The following is an 18,805-nucleotide window of genomic DNA, read 5'->3' as shown; positions in this document are numbered from 1 at the left end:
CATCATAATACTCGTATCAGTCGTATCTAAGAAATCAAGTACCTATTTACGACTAAAACGACTGCTAATAGACTTCCAAATTGTCGTCTACTATCACAAAATCACTAACAACAGGGGAAAGTCACACACATACTCCACCGCTTTTTCTGTGCCCATTTCACTTACGATTAGAAAATTTTCACTTTTCTTTCAATTGAAAATTTTTGCATTCATTACAGATGTTCGCACGATATTATATTTTTATCTGCGAGATCTATCTGAGTCTTCAACTAGATAATTGCAGTTACAATGGAGCTGTCGTAAGCGGCGTTTATGACGCGTTTCTTTGCGTGGTATGATTTTATTTATTGCTATCTAGCTTTCGCCTTTTGCTGGTTTGACGTACCTACATACCTATTTCTTGTTCGAGCTCTGTTTATCTTTCTGAGTTGTTACTTGTATTGCAACAATCTTGTATTCCAATGTCAAGCTTGCGTTGAGCGTTGTTTAAACTTGGTTCAATATAAGGTTTTCTAGGACCTATGACTCTAGCACAAATTCAGAATGCTCTTGACAAAGTGGTACTAAAATGATTGTCCAGCAATATTCAATCATTATCCGATCTTTATTTATTATGTATTCCAGTAAAGATTCTCCACAAACCGACGATTATACCTTTTGACTTGAGAGTCTTGAAAAGTAAATGGATACGAAATCCGTCAATACTCGAAAGGTGTTCAAACGTTGTAAAGCGGTTTTTGTTAACACACGCCTTGACCGAAGTAACGGTAATTGTTTCTCAAACAGCTCATTATACGAACGTGATGGCGGGACAAACATCCGCCATATTGGACGAGTGAAACGTCAGAGGGTTTAACAAAAGAAGATCCAACAGGGCCTAAAATGTACCGACCGTACCTATAAGTTCACGTAAAGAATAAAATAAAAAAATAATTAATCAATGATGCAGAGGTCAGAAATACACAGAAAAATAATATCCAAATATTTTCGATAGATCAAATATCCATACAATAACGTCACTATAATCTGAACAAAAAACTGCACAAGTCATGATCAACATAAACAATCCTTGAGAATCTAAAATTTGCGGTTGCTATTATGCGGCTATTGGATTCTAGTGACTACATCTTAGTTTTTTCACAAGTTTTCTAACAAGGTCAAGGTAGCTCAAAATGCAAACCTTTAAAAGACTATAACATTCTAATTTGCCAAAATATATTAACATGATTGATTTTTTGCAACATTCTAATTTAGAGAACTACCTATATAGATACCTATATTGTTCTTCTCGATGTATTTTTTTTTCTCTCTCTTCTTATTTCTTTTTATATTTATGTCCTCTGATTTAGCAGCTCAGTTAAGCTCAGTTTAATTTTGGGTGAGTTGATTTAGAATAGATTTATGCAATAGATTCCATTTAAGCACGACCATTTATTTAATTTCGTAAATATTTGAAAGAAAACCAAAAATGCACTAAACGGAACTTACCTACAAACTTTCTAAAGCAAAGGATCTTTATATTTTACGCAATAAGCAAACGAAGAGCGTTGTTTTAGGCACCGCTGTTTACTTATGCAGAAAGGTTATGTCAGATGATGAACACAAGAGCTATTTAAAAAAAAAAACAATGGGCTTTTGAAAAATATGGGAAGGTGAAGGTACAAATTATGTAATTACATTGCTCAAGATGGAGAAACAACAGAAAAATAAACATTCTGTGTAGAACGTTTATGGAGGAAAAAATTTTAATCCTCATTCTAGCCACTTAAACTGAGATTATTTTTATCTTAATAAAGGCATATATTTTAATAACATTGAGCTATTCGGAAGCCGGATATAATGTCAACTTGATGACCTTTCATTATTTTTATAGTTCATAACACTAAAGAATGCCATCGTCGTAATTAAAATACTACGGTACACATTCTGTTTCTAAACTCGGTCAAAAGTAATCATTTTAGTTCCCTGATGCCCATTTTCACCAACAAATACCTAAATTTAGGGATCCCCTAAGAGCATTTAGGGAACACTTAATACGAATTTCGTTTTCACCAAAGTTTAAGTGTCCCTTATAACCTTTATTATTGGGGGAGACCTTATTCTAAGTGACACTTAGTTAGGGAAATGTTAAGAGATTGTTGGTGAAAACGGGCATTTAGTTTTTCAACCTCTAGTTTTTGACCGTGAGTTTTCCCGCTAAAACATTCTAACAAATCAAACTTGAAATCAGCGCCATCTATGATTGCTAGTCAGAACTTACCCGTTGCGTAGCATAGCAGGAGGGGTCGAGACCGCCCCCGGGTCGGAACATCGCCGCGCTGACTGCTGCCATCTGCCGGCTACCTCAGTATACCCTTCCACCGCGACATCGCTCTGAAACAATAGAACCTAGTTTGAGTAAAGGAGGTCGTGTTATAAGCTTAGTACTAGATGCCACCGGTATGGTTGTAGACTCATTGTTGTTGTGAGGATTAAGTTTAGGATTACATGAGATACCTAATTAGCCATGTAAAATTCTAGTTATCTTCTAGTAGAATTATAGACTAATATGTAGACCAACACGGCCAAGAGGTTTAGTTCTTGTCAAATAACTTTTCTTTTCCTCTCAGAAATACGCCATTTGACGCCTCTCGTGCGTAATAGTGAATCTTTGATACAGTGACTAACTTATTACTAGCCAACTTCAAACAAACCAGAACTTCACCTAATTCAAAAAAGTCAAACTTTTAAATGTGCTAAGAAAAATGGCTCGAGTCCTTGCGAAAAACATTTACGCCTGCACTATAGTTCGGCCATTCAGAGAATGCGTTCCTGACACGTCGCGATTGAACTGACGACGTAACTACATTCATTGATTATTGATATAATAATGTTGTTTTAATGCTCCTCAATTGTTAAAACGGTAAACAACCAGCAAAAATATTTTTATCGTAACTGCAACGCCATTGCAAAGTTACGTCGTCAGTTCAATCGCGACGTGTCAGGAACGCATTCTCTGAATGGCCGAACTATACTACGAAAGCTCTGCAAAAAGTTTTACTGACAAGAAGAAAATACTAGCCCCAACAATAACAATTTGACCATAAAGCCCACGCATTTCCTTACAAATATCGCACGTTGGACTGCAACCCGTTTTGTGCACAACGACAGTTTCTGCCCACCGGTAAATTAGTAGCGCGTACAACGGGAAGTGTGACTCATGAACTGGCCTGATCGGAAACGCAGACAATGACCTTAAAGGGTTTGTAGATGACGAAATTGGGTGTTAGAAATACACAGATCTGGATAAATAATATTGAACATAGTATACATGTGCGTTTTTGCTGTCGTAACGGTCACAATATCTATAAATCAATAATGATCCCATAAAATGAGAATGTAAGAGGAGAGTTGGGCGTGTGATGTGCTGTACGTCAATATCACTTTTAGTACTAATTTTAGTAGGTTGCCCTTAATAACGGTCGCAGGTAAACTTCATTTTATTTTGTAGCTTTACGTTGTTGAATAAATCTGCCTCTATATCAACATGATACACCGCCATTGCCATTGATTGGTCACACAACAACGATTAAACAAAAGAAAATCACTACTACACTACAACTTGAAATTTATAACGCCTACAAAACAAAGTTCCCTATAATCAATCCGCACTCAAAGTTCAATAAACGAACCTAAGTACAAAAAAGTCACAACTTCAAGCCACGATTGTGCATCGCAAGCGCATCCGTATGACGCGCCGCGTCAGTGCACTCGGGGTCAACGACCCTGCTTCCTAGCAGAGACAATTCCCACACAGGTCGCGGTAATGAGTGTGTCAGTACTAACTAGTGATGTTACATTTAGCACGGCATTTTTTATCGATAAAAATATCCCGTACCCTGGACTAGCTTGTAAAAAATATTTCTTATTTATGATTTAAAGTTATACAAGACAACTATTCGCACAATCCGGACTCACAATCGGAATGAAAATAAATTCCGTTACACAATCGCAGGTTTAATTAACAGAAACAATAAAGAGTAATGAGTATTGTTTATCATTTACATAAGACTTCGGACCAATATTAGATAATATTGCAATGGAAAATACGGAAGTACAAATTATTAGATAGGTACATGCAGAATTTCTAATCGTTTGCGGTTCAGAGTTCATATGCAATTCTCTTAAACTATAGAAATTCAAACTTCCTTCCTCTAGGTGATAGGATTTCAGAATTATAATCACAGCATTTTGCAAGATTTATCAAATAAGCGCAGAGATAGTCATTACTTACTTATCTCTAATTTATGAAAAGTAACCATTTTCAATAAAATACACATATGTTATTACTAGCTTCTGCCAGCGGTTTCACCCGCATCCCGTGAGAACCTCTGCACGAACCCGGATAAAAAGTAGCCTATAGTCTTCCTCGATAAATGGGCTATCTAACACCGAAAGAATTGTTAAAATCGGACCAGTAATTCCTGAGATTAGCGCGTTCAAACAAACAAACTAACTCTTCAGCTTTATAATATTAGTATAGATTAATGCACATTTCATAGTGTGATTTTATGGATATGTGCATAGTATAGTGTCCTGGATATTTTATAAGGAAGATATTTGATCATGAACATTTGAAATATAATTTAAAATATTACAAAAGCTAAGCCTAAATATCGACATCGAACATCGATATCAGATAAGGTTATTCCCGACCCCGGAAACCTAGAAACACAATACAACACTATCTAAGGTGTAATGGTAAATGGTACACAAAGGAATTAGTATAACCCACAATGGAGACATTTAAACAGCCTTAGATTATCGTAGGCAGTTATTTATTGGCTAGAAACATTTCTAGAAAGTTCCAGTTCAGTATTCAGAGGTTTATCGCTACAATAAAATTACTAGTTAACGCTGATTTCTAGTTACCATGTATCCGTTTGCAGAAATTAATTTCTAGGGAAATGTAAGAAATTGTAGCAATTTTTTCTCGTTAGTTTAATTGCTCTGGTTTGAAGTCTGTTCAATATGATCTTGTAATGAAATTGCTTGCACACTTGTCATCTATATACATTGCATTTCCTCAAAGTTTCATGTGACAAAAGTGTATGTGCATGACAAAATTTGACAAGTCAAAACAAGTCCATGATTGCTTCTTTAAGTGTTCTCTCTTTCCACCACCCGTGTTTACAAAAAGAACGCCACTCATTAATTTCATTTGCACCACAACTTTAATTGATACCTTTACAGTTTCGCTTATATCGTTTACCTAGGTTAAGTTGAACATAATTATCGTTCGTACAATTACGATACATAATCAGACACGCTAGTTTAAGTGACCGCACCTAGCCGTCGTTACGTCAGTTTCAGTGAAGCGTGCAAAAATGCATACACTTGGAACATGTATGATAAATGCGAAGGTATGTTATTATACAGAGGTCAGGAATAAGTAGTTCTGAGTTTTAGTATCACCTTGCTATTGCCTTTCTTGCTTATTATTATTGTTTCTTAGAGTTCCGTTGGAAATGGTTCGGTGCCTCATCGGGGTTTATTTCCATCATTTTCTTTCGAGTTACTGTAAATACATTTAAGGCTTTGTATCATATTCTCGTTACTATAGGTACCTACATATTATTTCATTTTCTATTCATGTACGGATTTTTGACATTTCTAGTTCTTGGTGCAATATTTTCTTCACATTATTGTGTCTCTGGTGTAGAAGCCTACTTTTCACCAAAAGCTCAGGCAATAGTTAAAAAAATACAGCTAAACTAGTCGGAATCGAGCTTCACTTATTTTTTACGCATAATTGAGTAGTTACCTCGACATATGTGGTTATTTCTTCCTTGTTATGATTAGTCAAGGATATCATTATTAATAATAATGGCTGATCATTATTTTAAATAGGCAGTGTATTCCACTTCATATTCTTGAGGATATTTTCTAGAACCTAAAACTGTTTAACCAAATTAGAAAAGTACTGAGATATTCCAAAACCATAAGACTTTCGAAACCTCTGACACACTAAACTCAAACAAAATCAAAAGCAATCCACAGCCTAAATTTTATGAGAAACAGAACATGACAATAATGTACTGCAAAAAACGACACACCTTAAATCTATTGTCAAACAGTAGCATTGAAAAAAATCAACAACGAACAGTCACAATTTGAGGCTAATGACATAATTGTGACCTCAAAAGAAATGCCCCAATGACATAAAGATGTGGCTAGCGAAAGTCGCACTTATGAGTCATTATTTGAAACCAAAAGTGCAAAATTTTCGGCACAATCACGATACTATGAGTCAACTTGATTGCTTGGACAGTTCCACAGTAGTTTAAGGATGTCAAAGTAAAGAAAAGCTGAAAACTGCTTCAGAGGGCTTTATGGCTACTACTAATTAGAAAATGGGATTAATTTCAATCTTAAGGAATATTTAAATGAAAGTATGTGTAGGTTCGTGTTACGTAAACCATTTAGAAGCGTAGGTAAATAAAGTACTATGTTGATTCATTAGCTAGTTTAATATAAAACATGTTTTATGATCTCTACAAAAAACTAAACCTGGCTATTTCATTTAGTCCATAGCCCTATGTATCTTTTTATGTTGTTTATTTATGTCGGCTGGTTGTTTCAAATGATGATGGGAAGTTTCAGCAAAAAATACACGCATTGTTGACCACCACTTTTCATTGTTTATCACACGGTCTAGGCCGTATCACCATCGAATAGATGGGAACTGTACACATCGTTTGTTTGCTTAAAGAAGTGTATTTTTTTCTATTACCTAAAGAAATTCTAGATCCTGCTACTCCAAGCTACTCAAAGGTAAATCTTACATGAAGTTTTGCTTAAATTAGCACCTTGCTCTTTTGTAGCTTATCATCTTATAAATAAAGTAACACACATAACATCATTCTTCTAGTTTCTGAACGAGAAAACGCATAAAGTAAATAACCACTAGAGAGCGCACTCGCCAATTTCTTCTAAGAACACGACTCACCACTGCGGGCCGGGGGACGCGGCATAATTCGCGGCTTCTATTGGTCAGTTCAAGGTCGAGTTGCACGAGTACGCTCAGCAAGGGATGGCTCTCTTTCAATTAAAAAAACTATCGATAAAATGTTTTTCATCGTAGTAATAAATACTCAATAAAAAAAGTATAAGAATATAAAAAATATAAAAAGTATAAGAGTATAAAAATCAGTCTATTACAAAAAAGAAATCCGTACAAGAAAATTATTGATTCTTAAAATGTATTAATTTAGTACACATTGTTGGAATCCCTGAACTAAATAAACGTCGGAATTTAAATATTCTAAACAGTCGGGGGTGAAGTGCCTTGAGCAAACAAAGCTGTATTTTGTTGGAAACCAATTTTCCCTATTGATAGTACCTCTCTTTTATTTCTGGAATCTTCGGAAATCTAAAATGAAAACATTTTTTTTTCGATTACTATTTTTATGTTAATTATTATGTTAATTTACTAATTGGCCAAAATTAAACATATTTTTTAATAAATGTAAATGTACTATTATCGATATCCACTTCATCTTTAAAGGTAACCCAAATTTCTTCGATAGGAATACAAAGGGCAAGAAAGAGATGGACGTATTAGAATTTCTTAATGAAAGAAAGGGACTTTCCCAAAAGACATCAATGAGCGCGCGCGCGGTTCACCAACCACCAATTTACATAGACCCCTGTGGTATTTTCGTAATATAATTAAATCAAAGCCAAATTTTGGTATTGATACTTAGCGATGAAAATTAATGCCATCACTTTTGTAACTAGATGTCCTGGATTGTTTTTCGCACCATTTCACCGCTCATTTAGGCATCATTAATTTTTTTTACTTAATAAAATCCACAATTATTTAGCGTGTACACAGGTCATAGACTTGGTCACTACTAAAGCTTTTTACTAGGATTGTAGCCTTATAAGAGCTAAATCTCTAATGTTTGGCAAGTGTCGAGGCACTGTATGCGCAGTCAAGTGGTTTTATAGTCTTTGGGAAAACGGGATTTATTAAAAACAGAATACATAAAGCCTTTTAATATTTCTTAATTTATCCATGCACCAGATCGTAATTCACAAACCGAAACGTACCAAAAAGTACAAAAACCCATAGCGTTACATTTCCAAGGTGAAATATTATACAAACATTTTTATACTTGCGACATTAATATAATTATCTTTTCCATGTTTCTGATGTGGAGCGATATTGTTTTGTAAGCGGTTGCCATGTTGCTATGTTGCCAAATGGTGTTTTCTAGAACATGACCTTATCGAGACGTGACGAGTTCGAGATATGGCCACTTCACGTAATTGTGGGCTGGTGCGACCTACCATGGCAATCGCAATGTCTTTGAATTTCGCTGTGATGTTACGAAATTGTAAAATATTTAAAACACAAAGTATAATAATACACAAGCATGTCTAAAAAGAAAGGAGAGTTTAAGTAGATATCAAAACACATTCTTGGTCCTTTGAGTCGGGAAGTGTGGAGGTGAGATAGGCAGTAGCTCTAGCAAAAACACTAGTTCTCAACTACATCCAGTTAGACTGTAGGCTGACCCCAACACAGTTGGGAAAACGCTAGGCAGAAATCATCTTAAAGTCAATTTTATTTTTTTGGAAGTACTCTATCTCCATTCGACTTTCCTTTCAACTTCTTAAACGGTTTTGAATAGGATCTTTATGGGGTCATGATTTACTTTGTTTCTGAATTTCGTGACGTTGGCATAAAGAACATTATCCAATCCGATGCATGTCAGCCTTGGTCACTTTTATCAAAGTATTTCTTTCATTCGTTGCTAACTACATAGTCACGATAAAGCATGCGCACATTGAACGTGACATTCAGGTGAATTATTATCTGTTTGCATGCCCAATATCGGTGTTACACCACTTTTCATCATTTTATACAATGTTAATCAAATTGATGATTTTGCAGTTTTATTTCTAGAAGCTTTCATATCATATTACACAGTTCATTCTCTCATTACTTTGCAGTCGTTACCGGACAGTTCTTTAACATCCTTGGCAGTCGTTACGAGTTGTCAGAAGCTAGTAAGTCTGACACCAGTCTTACCAAGGGGTATTGAGTTACCCGGGTATCTGTGTTGAGGACGTCAGATGAGCAGTCGCTTCATATGAAACTCCATTACTCAGCTGCATCTAATTAGACTGGAAGACGACCACAACATAGATGGTAAAAGGCAAGGAATCAATGATTCTTTCTTTCACAGCTCAAAGTAATTACAATGCTCTCATTCTAGACCTACCGCAAAGTCATTAAGATTGCCTACCAGAAAGGCCAAAAACGTGCATTAGTTTCCAAGCCTCTAGGCGTACTCACTGACGTCACTACACCACCTCTATTGTGTTACTTTCCGATGCACCTCGTTTTCTATTGTACTTACTACCATTGGCTATTGACATACTATCGAAGTTAATGACATTGTCCTACTAACAGTTCCCAAATTGTGGGGAAATTGTTACAGAAACGAGTGAAATCGTTTGGTTATGGGTAATAGATTTGAACATTTTTATAGTCTACTAGCTTCCGCCAGCGGCTTCGCCCGCGTGGTGTGTTGATGAAAAGTAGCCTATGTGTTAATCCAGGGTATCACCTATCTACATACCAAATTTCAATCAAATCGGTCCAGCCGTTTTTGCGTGATTGAATAACAAACATACATCCATACATTCTCACAAACTTTCACATTTATAATATAAGTAGGACTATAAGACTATAAAATTTATAAGTACCTATGTCTAATAAAAGTTTGGCCAATTGGAAGTAACCAAAGGTATATTGATTTCAAGCAATTTTATATGGTTATTGTGCCAATATGAAATCATCTTGGAATGACAAAAGAAACTTTGGATTGAGCCATAAAACTGATCCCTTATAAGGCATAAGTGGGTGCAACAGAAGTTCCAAAGCAATTTATTGAGGTGACTCAATAGTCGTTTAATAAAAGTGTAAAATATTGCGTAGGTATACCGTCAGTAATATAGAAATATCCACGGTAAAGTTGTTACAGAAGAGTAACTTCCTGAAAAATACCACCTTTGTATGGGCACTAGCTGTTTTCCCCACGTCTAGTGGAAACTGATCTCCGTACTTGGTTAAAATACAGCCTTTGTCAGGACTAACGTATCTTCGCAGCTGTGAAATAATTTTACAATCTGTTCAGTAATTTCGGATACTAGGACAAACTAAAAAAGATTTTCTCTTTATAATAGACCTAAAGCTACAAGAAGTAGATATTCGCAATTCAATTATTATATAAGTATGCAAACAACAAGAATACTGTAAAAGTGTCTATTAATAGGTATACAAAAAAAAAAGTATGTTTAATTTCAAGTGTTCTCATTCTGCCTTTTTTCTTATGAACTCCAAAAAAGTGGTAGGTACAGTAAACTGCAAATTACAGATTCTAATCTCTTTTAAAAAGTAGTGTTTATTTTAAGCAAGTAAACCAACAAGTTCCTTATCACAAAGTCTATAGTCCTTCTGCGCTTTCATTTAAAACGGTGCACTTTCTTGCAGCCTACATTGTTTTATCTCGTGCAATATCGATGCACGCGCAGCGTACATGACAGTTGCGAATACAACATACAGCCACGTAGTTTGTCTTGCAAAATGATATATGATAAATAATTTTATGTTGATAACGAATTAAGTAATATTGAGATAAATTAATGTGCAAACTATAAAAAAAAAACTTTTTTTTTTTCAATAAACTTATTTTGAAAATATTTATTTAAACGTAGCAAACGCGTATACAATTTTTTTTTATGTTGTTTTAAACCTTTACGAATTACATTCCCGGAACCTCAACATACTAAAGTTTTTCATATATTTTAAGGCGAATTTAAATACTATCGTACAAATTGGACGTATTGATTGGCCGTGTGTATCACAGTGACCAATGTCGGCCAATAAGGGGGCGCGCCCACCAGTGAAATGCACAAAAGACCGCGCTTTGCATGTTGCACTACGGGCACATTGTATTAGCGAGCGATTTTATACGTTTTATTTATTTTTAATTTATTCCGTTTTAATAATGGTCAGTAATATTTTGTCATAATTCTTCAAATCTATGTACAAGCTTTATATTTAGAACCAATAAAGTGAATCCACAGAGTAAGGAAAGATAAGTGAATCAGATTGCTAATTCGCACACATGTTAACTAACTTTTATTATAGCAATATATTCAAACGATCTCTCAAGAATTCAACCAGAGGCTTTCCTACTCTGCACTACGGCTGTTAATCACATATTTTAGTTTTTATTAAGTGAAAACTCTTTACGTCACTATTTAGTGCGCTACCGCCTTTACACATCACGCATCGGAACAAATATTTGTTCGACCTAAACCGATGTATTCGTGTTAGTATGTTCATGGTCAGATCATGTTCTTTTGTGAAGGCACGAAACGGAAGCCGTACCTACATTCACTGCTTTTTACTCCATCAGGGTGTGTGTAACAACAATCAAAGTTTAATAGACTGGTCATAAATTTTAATGTGGCGAACTTGCCACTGGAAAACTAGCTTTCAACTCAAATTTGCGCATCCAAATCGGTTCATTTGTTGAGGAGGTACAACGCCTCAAAAACAAAAGCGGGCAAATAACAGCCCTCTTTTTGCGTCGAGGTTAAAAATGGAATAGAGATGACACAAGTCTTGTTACCATAATATATTATATAGGCATTTTTCCAACATATCAGAATCAGTTTCACACACTTAAGGCTACATAAAACCACTATCGCTGTTTTATAGCTTGAAGATTACACGCACAATACCACGTTTTCTCCTACTCGTTACGAACAAAGTATCGTGGCTAATTAGCCTATCTTTAATAGCGAAGCCCGGCTTATGTGGTCGTGACCTTATATGAAAGTGTCGGGTTTTATGGCCTAACTTGGGAGCAAGAAATTTTGTTAACGTACACTTAATTTATATAGTTTGTTACATCGTGAGATAATTTAGTTTACAACCTACAACGAAATCACAAACGAGACAAAATTTACAAGAAAAATGCAAATAAAAAAATCTTTCTTTTTTTAGTGTAGGAATTTCTGTCATCGACAAATCAACAATAGGTACATTATAAAAACTCACACAGTACTTTATCTTATTAATCTGTTTATTTGTTCTAAAATGACAATGCTCTTGTACATGTTCCTGGCTTCTGTGCAATACTTTACAGAAGGAAGAAAGAAAGTAGAAACCTGGAAGTAGGAGAGAAAACTCCGCAGCCATGTCCTAGACTCCTAGACATCAATTTCTCCCCGGTTAGTATTTTCAACTAACATAAAGCCGAACATAAAGCTCTTGTAAAGCTTATTAATATCGACAGGTAATAAAAAGCTTGTTTACCTACTAAGAATTTACGAACAAAGCCTAATTTGTAAGTACCGAAGATGTTGCAACTAAATCCCATCTAATGCTATACGTGCAAAAGCTACTCCGTCTTTCACACTTTCCTACCAGAAGTACTGAACTAATTTAACTGAGTATTTAGTCTAAAAAAGGCATAGGCATACTTTTATCCTAGTGCGTCAATATACGGGTCGAACCACTAGAAACAGCCAGTACCAAATACAACAGAAAAATGAAATTATCTCCGTAGTTACCATGGCTTGCATTTCAGACCTATGAGAAACACAGGACTTTAATTCCATCGCGTACGCAACGCACCGATCCAGCTACATTAAATACATTTTAACTAGAAACAAGTGATTAGAGCTGCGTAAGGAGGATGAAATAATGTTTATAGAGGACTTCTAAAGTCTTGAAATAACTATCTTCCTTAATTAATCACCATTTAATTGCAACAGCTCATAAAACTGTTAATTTTGTTTAAGTATCCAAATAAGATATGAATATTCAATCACAGTAGGTAAAACAAGCACGTTTTTAAACAAATATTGACCTTTCATTATTTGAACAAAATATTTAACTAACCTCGCATTGATCTTTGCATAGAAAGTGAAAAGTTCTGTACCTACTTTACTAACCACGGGTCGACCCCATCCAATTTACGGCCTTGGCAACAGTCGCTTAACCTAACGCCGCGTCTCCATACAAAATACTTCATCATCGAAAATCAATATGCCAAACTTTAACTAGGTTACTCAAGGGTCTAAACTCCGGAACAGTGCGGAGTATATTTTCTAAAAACTGCATTAATAGTCAATGTACAACAGGTGCTACTTTCTATAGAAAACGTGGGGAGACATGTTAATGCCTTAGCGTGTTGACGCATATGCCTATTAGGCAATATTGGACATGGTGGCTGCCTCGTTTACATTGAGCTAGTAACTTGCTTCCAGTAACTCACACTTGACTAGTCCAAATAAAAAAAAAATCTTTTGTAGAAAAAAAGTGCCACTGAATCTAACATTATTCTGCATGAAAACCCCTAGATATATTCCTGAGTCTGGGCAAGTTGCAATTTTTTTGTTAATAATTCGTAAAATAACTATATGCGCACATAATGATTATATGGTAGTAAGTATATAATCTCTAGCCATTCAAAATAAATTATGCAAATACGGATATTGTCTTCGAAAATTCAATATGCGAATTTCTTTGAAGTGGCATTTGACAGCCAACACTACAATTGTCTTATTTTTTATTTCATTCAAGTACATACGTGATTAGAATCAAAGAGAGTACATTTAGCCATATAAAGCTCTAACTTCCCTCATATTTAATTCACAATATACTTTATGAAGAAATAAAATAAGTCACTATTCAGAGTACTTGACTTGTAATTCGATGTAAGCGCAGCATAAGCTTCCAAGTATAGTACCACAGTCAATCATGTTTTTCTCGCAATGAGACAAGACATACATCTATTGGAAGACAGGTACTAAATACAGCTAAAAGACATTGACGATTAATAATATTTTTTATCCCTGCTACTCGTTTAACGCAGCTATATAGTACGATATAAAATTGTAATCGGATTTGCTTACTCGTGTAATCCATTTCCTTGAACACGGTATAATTATGCATGTGATAAAAAATAACCTGAGACGTTAGAATGATTTCTCAATAAACTTAACTAAGTATAATAGATTCGACTATGTTCTTATTTGCAGCAAAAAGTAATAACTTCCCCATTAAAGTGAAGATATTTGTTAACCGATCGATCAAAATGCACCCTATGCCTAAGGGACCCGCGTAAAATTGACCACGATACAAAGCCAACGGTACTTTAGCACCAGCATTCAAATAATTTAGCTGTCAACCTGCAGGCAAAATCTTTACTTCCTAAAGAACGTCAGGCATCAAGCATTCTTACGTTTAGAACTAACTTGCGCCAAAGGTTTCCCCTGCGCCCCGCGGAAAATATTCCGCGCATCTGGATAAAAGGTAGCCTTTAGTCTTCCTTGATAAAATGGGTTGACTAACACTGAAGTATTTTTTCTAATTGGTTCATCCTAGCTCCCAAGATTAATGTGTTAAAAAATCAGCTTTATACTATTCACGTAGACTTTTTTACCTTGCAATACTACAACATGATAAACAAGGGCTTTTTTAAGGCTAGTTTAGAGGATTTTTAGACTTCATATGCCATAGTACCTATGTATATAGTTTGTCATTGCAACTAGCTGAAAATGGTACCTACTTCACGCGTGCTTGCTTTTCAGTCTGTTCCTAGTTCGAATATACCCACGAGCAGGTTTCATATATAAAGGACGATGGGCGTTTTGGTACCCTGTCCAACAGTGTTGATTCTAGTACCATTGCGTAGGTCTTGGCAAGCCAAAAAATGTTTACTATGACGACTAGTCCCAATTCCTTGTCCATTTCGCGTGACATCGACTAATAGAATGTATAATGTTCATAAATCATCAACGTAGATGTAGTTCTTAAATCCAACTGTATTGAATAAAAACTGGTAAAGTAACAAAAAAACAAGAATTTGGCCTTCTTAGAATGTTTGCCTGCCCACTGCTTTAAAAAAAGTCTGTGTGCAAACCTTTGCAGTTCACGCAGAATATATAGCTTATGTATTTGATGAAAGTCTTTCAGTATTTACAATTAATTAATGTTTAATGATTATCGTGTTTTAATAACAAGTTTTTTTTTTATTTCATATATGGTCTAGGTATATGGAAGCCAGTATGTTTAAAGATAGTATGTAACTAAAATGATTAGTTGTGTTTTCAGAAATGTTTTGAACTTTTGTCAAATCAGATGACGATTGTGTTTCCGTAGTATGACTCCATAGACTATTACAACCTTTAGATTATAATAGAGTGTATCTCAAACAATTTAAGATGTCTATTAACTGAGTTTAAAATTATTATACTGACGACATATGCCTCTTAATGAATTTGCATATATGGATGACATACTTGTTTCTATGTCGATTTAATTTTTATCGTTACTCGGATCGGACAGCTAATTGAGGCAAGCCCCATAGTTTTTATTATTGTTCACGTAAATACCTTTCTAATTATATATCATACGTTACTGTTGGAGCGGGTACCAAATCCCATACAAAGTGCCCATTGTCCTTTACTACATGATTCTATCAGCGATAGTGCTGAGATTCAATTTGATCGATAAATAAAACGCATCGCGGAACTCAGCCGGCTGTATATAATTTTGTATCGATGATTTATTTATTTCAACTATCTGGGTATGGCGTATCATGATTGTAATGAAATTGATATTTTAGTTTTATTGCTGTGGAAAATATAATTTGTTGCGCATTTTCTGCTTATTTTTTCCATTTCACAGCAAGTAGCACAAATTGAAAAATTACATGCTTTCCTACTTTACTTTTAGTAAAGTAAGTAAAATAATAAGTTTAAATAAAATAAAGTAGAGCTGTAAAAGACAAAAATATATAGGTACTACTGGTTTTAAATTAACTTTTATTTCTTGCCATTAACATTTAAACAAATATACCCTAAATTCAATATTTATACCTATAGCATAATTCCTACGAGAGAAAATGTGCCTTCACTTCCCTAATCGAGTTTTTATTATTATTATACTGCAACATGCAACGTTTTAACATTTAATATGCCAGTGCAAAGGAAGTGCCTTTTTATTACACGATTAACTATGTTTGTTTACTGCAAAAAATACATTAGTCGTAAATAAAGATTGATAAATAATTAGCAAACTAAAACACTCGAAATAAAAGCCTGTTTTTACGTTTTACAAGGACAAAAATTATACAGTTAGGTACATACCACTTCATGGGTACTTTTTTAGGGTTCCGTAGCCAAAATGGCAAAAACGGAACCCTTATAGTTTCGTCATGTCCGTCTGTCCGTCTGTCCGTCTGTCCGTCTGTCACAGCCGATTTACTCGGAAACTATAAGTACTACAGTGATGAAATTTGATGGGAATATGTGTTGTATGAACCGCTACAAAAATATGACACTAAATAGTAAAAAAAAGAATTGGGGGTGGGGCCCCCCATACATGTAACTGAGGGATGAAATTTTTTTTTTCGATGTACATACCCGTGTGGGGTATCAATGGAAAGGTCTTTTAAAATGATATAAAGTTTTCTAAAAAACATTTTTCTTAAAGTGAACGGTTTTTGAGATATCAGCTCTCAAAGTCGTAAAAAGTATGTCCCCCCCCCCTCTATTTTTATAACTACGGGGTATAAAATTCTAAAAAAAATAGAGGTGATGCATGCTAATTAACTCTTTCAACGATTTTTGGTTTGATCAAAGTATCTCTTATAGTTTTTGAGATAGGTTGATTTAACTGTAATTTACGGAACCCTTCGTGCACGAGTCCGACTCGCACTTGGCCGGTTTTTTTAAATAATGTGGTGATAGCAGTTATTGGACCCGCGATTTCCCCCATGTCTTTTTTATTTTTAAATCCGACCACCGTTCTGTGTCCCAAACAAACAATCACAATCAAAGATCACCCCTATAGAACAATCTAGATCAAAGAACATCTTACAAACTATACTACTAAACTGTTATTACTCTACCAAAGATTTCTGGATGAAAGGAACATTGTCATAATGTATAATGCATAATTAAAAGTAAATAGATAAGACTAATATTTGTTTGCATCTCTACTCAACATATACACCTATTGTAACTACATGCCAACAAGTAAATTTTTCTTTCTTTCTTTCTAAAATATCACGGTAAGTCACAGCTTTCCAAAATCAATTCCGATATTACTCCGGATGTACCACATCACTGCTCATGAGTCTACTACGTGATCATCATGACATAGGAAGGTGAATGTTCAAGATTAGATGTCATTTCCGCGATAATCTGGGGAAAAACGTTCTCGAGAGCTCTGCCGCGTTTCTGAGATTACTGACTTTGTGAATGGGATGTTTGTGAATGAATGAGTTCTCATGGTAGGCTCATTTGAATGGTGACGTGGATTTTATGTAACACGTTTCATTTGGGTTTTTTTACTCTTTTAAGAATGATCATAAAGATATAGGCATGGTAGTGGTTTTTACTGTGTAGATAAATAATAAGTAGTTTGTAAATTTACTGCAAAGATTAAATAGACCAAAAATATTCAGTACTTCTTTTAAGATTTGGTACTAACGGAACAAATATGAAGATCTTATTTTGTAATCATACCAAAGAATCTTGTCAATTAACCAACTGCAGTGTTCAAGATATGAATTCAAAATGGTTTTTAAAATTGAGTACTTAAACTTATAAAGTTATTTCGATTCTATGAACCTTTTAATTTTATGTGCAATCAAAACTTCAGTAACACTTAAAAAGCTAAATTTTAATGGTGTGACATTAAAATTAATTTAGGTCAAATACATTCAGCATATACCTTTAATACCTAAATATATGCTTGAATTTCGCGTCACATTTATTTTTACGTCAACGTATATTAGTCACAAAATTACATAATTATCTACGTCTACAGTATTTTATTTCACAGAAGCAAACATAGCTAATCTCATATTATTTAAATGAAGAAAAATAAAAATACAATTTTCGCGTACGCTTTTCTTAGTTCTGAATATTTTCTATGTCGCATTATGCAAAACAAATTCACGCGAATTGTAGCTGTCAAAATTGAAATGTCGCTTGAAAGGTGTAACTGACATTTAAACACAGAAGAATATATTTAGGTAAGCGTAAACTAAAACAAGTGACGATTTTTGTGTCTCGCGACACGGTTTTTGAATCATCTATCTATATATTATACCCTATATAAACCCGCTTTCCGTTGTCACGACATAACATGAAAACGGCTTGACCGATTTGGCTGAAAATTAGAGGGGAGGTAACTTAGACCCGGGAGAAGGTTTTAGGATAGTTTTTGTCACCATCCGGCTACGGGACGCGGGTGAAACCGCGGGCGAAAGCTAGTACTGTATATAAATATAATCAATTATCTCAATGCACATGCTACTTTACTAACTCATACATATGTTGCATTTCTGCAAAAGCAAGCTAAGTATAAAAAAAATATAAAATGGATGTCAAAAAATTTACTCACAAAATCCACTCAAGCGACAACTGACAAACTATGAAATCTTCGCTTTGAAAGTTGATAAAACACAGACTATCATCTAAGTATCACTAAGTTTATATAAACCACCATTAAGTATACGAAGGTTGTTTAAACAGATCTGAAAGGCCTGAACTACTTTACCAACTATAATTTCCGCTTTTAACAACTTAACACAGTTTAGCGGTAAATCGGCCCGATATCCGACGAAACGGGACGATATTATGACGGATAGCGTTTTGTAGAAACATGTCAAAACAAAACGTGCTAATAGTGACATGTTCCCTTTTACATTTACAAGTC

The 18,805-nt window shown here is 34.7% G+C and overlaps 1 protein-coding gene across 1 annotated transcript in view; it reads right to left on the bottom strand.

The window, feature by feature from the left end:
• The window catches only part of LOC124635039, a 152,970-nt gene that overhangs the window by 53,928 nt on the left and 80,237 nt on the right, over nt 1-18,805 (bottom strand). Inside the window, exon 3 of the mRNA XM_047170801.1 lies at nt 2,261-2,373. Coding sequence (XP_047026757.1) covers nt 2,261-2,332 — 72 coding nt within the window. The 5' untranslated portion in view covers nt 2,333-2,373. The remainder of the gene's footprint in view (nt 1-2,260; nt 2,374-18,805) is intronic.

The sequence above is a fragment of the Helicoverpa zea genome, chromosome 12 (genome assembly GCF_022581195.2).
Source record: "Helicoverpa zea isolate HzStark_Cry1AcR chromosome 12, ilHelZeax1.1, whole genome shotgun sequence".
Taxonomy (NCBI): domain Eukaryota; kingdom Metazoa; phylum Arthropoda; class Insecta; order Lepidoptera; family Noctuidae; genus Helicoverpa; species Helicoverpa zea.
The sequence above is the reverse complement of the archived record's forward strand: the minus strand, read 5'-3'. Positions and strand labels throughout refer to the sequence as shown.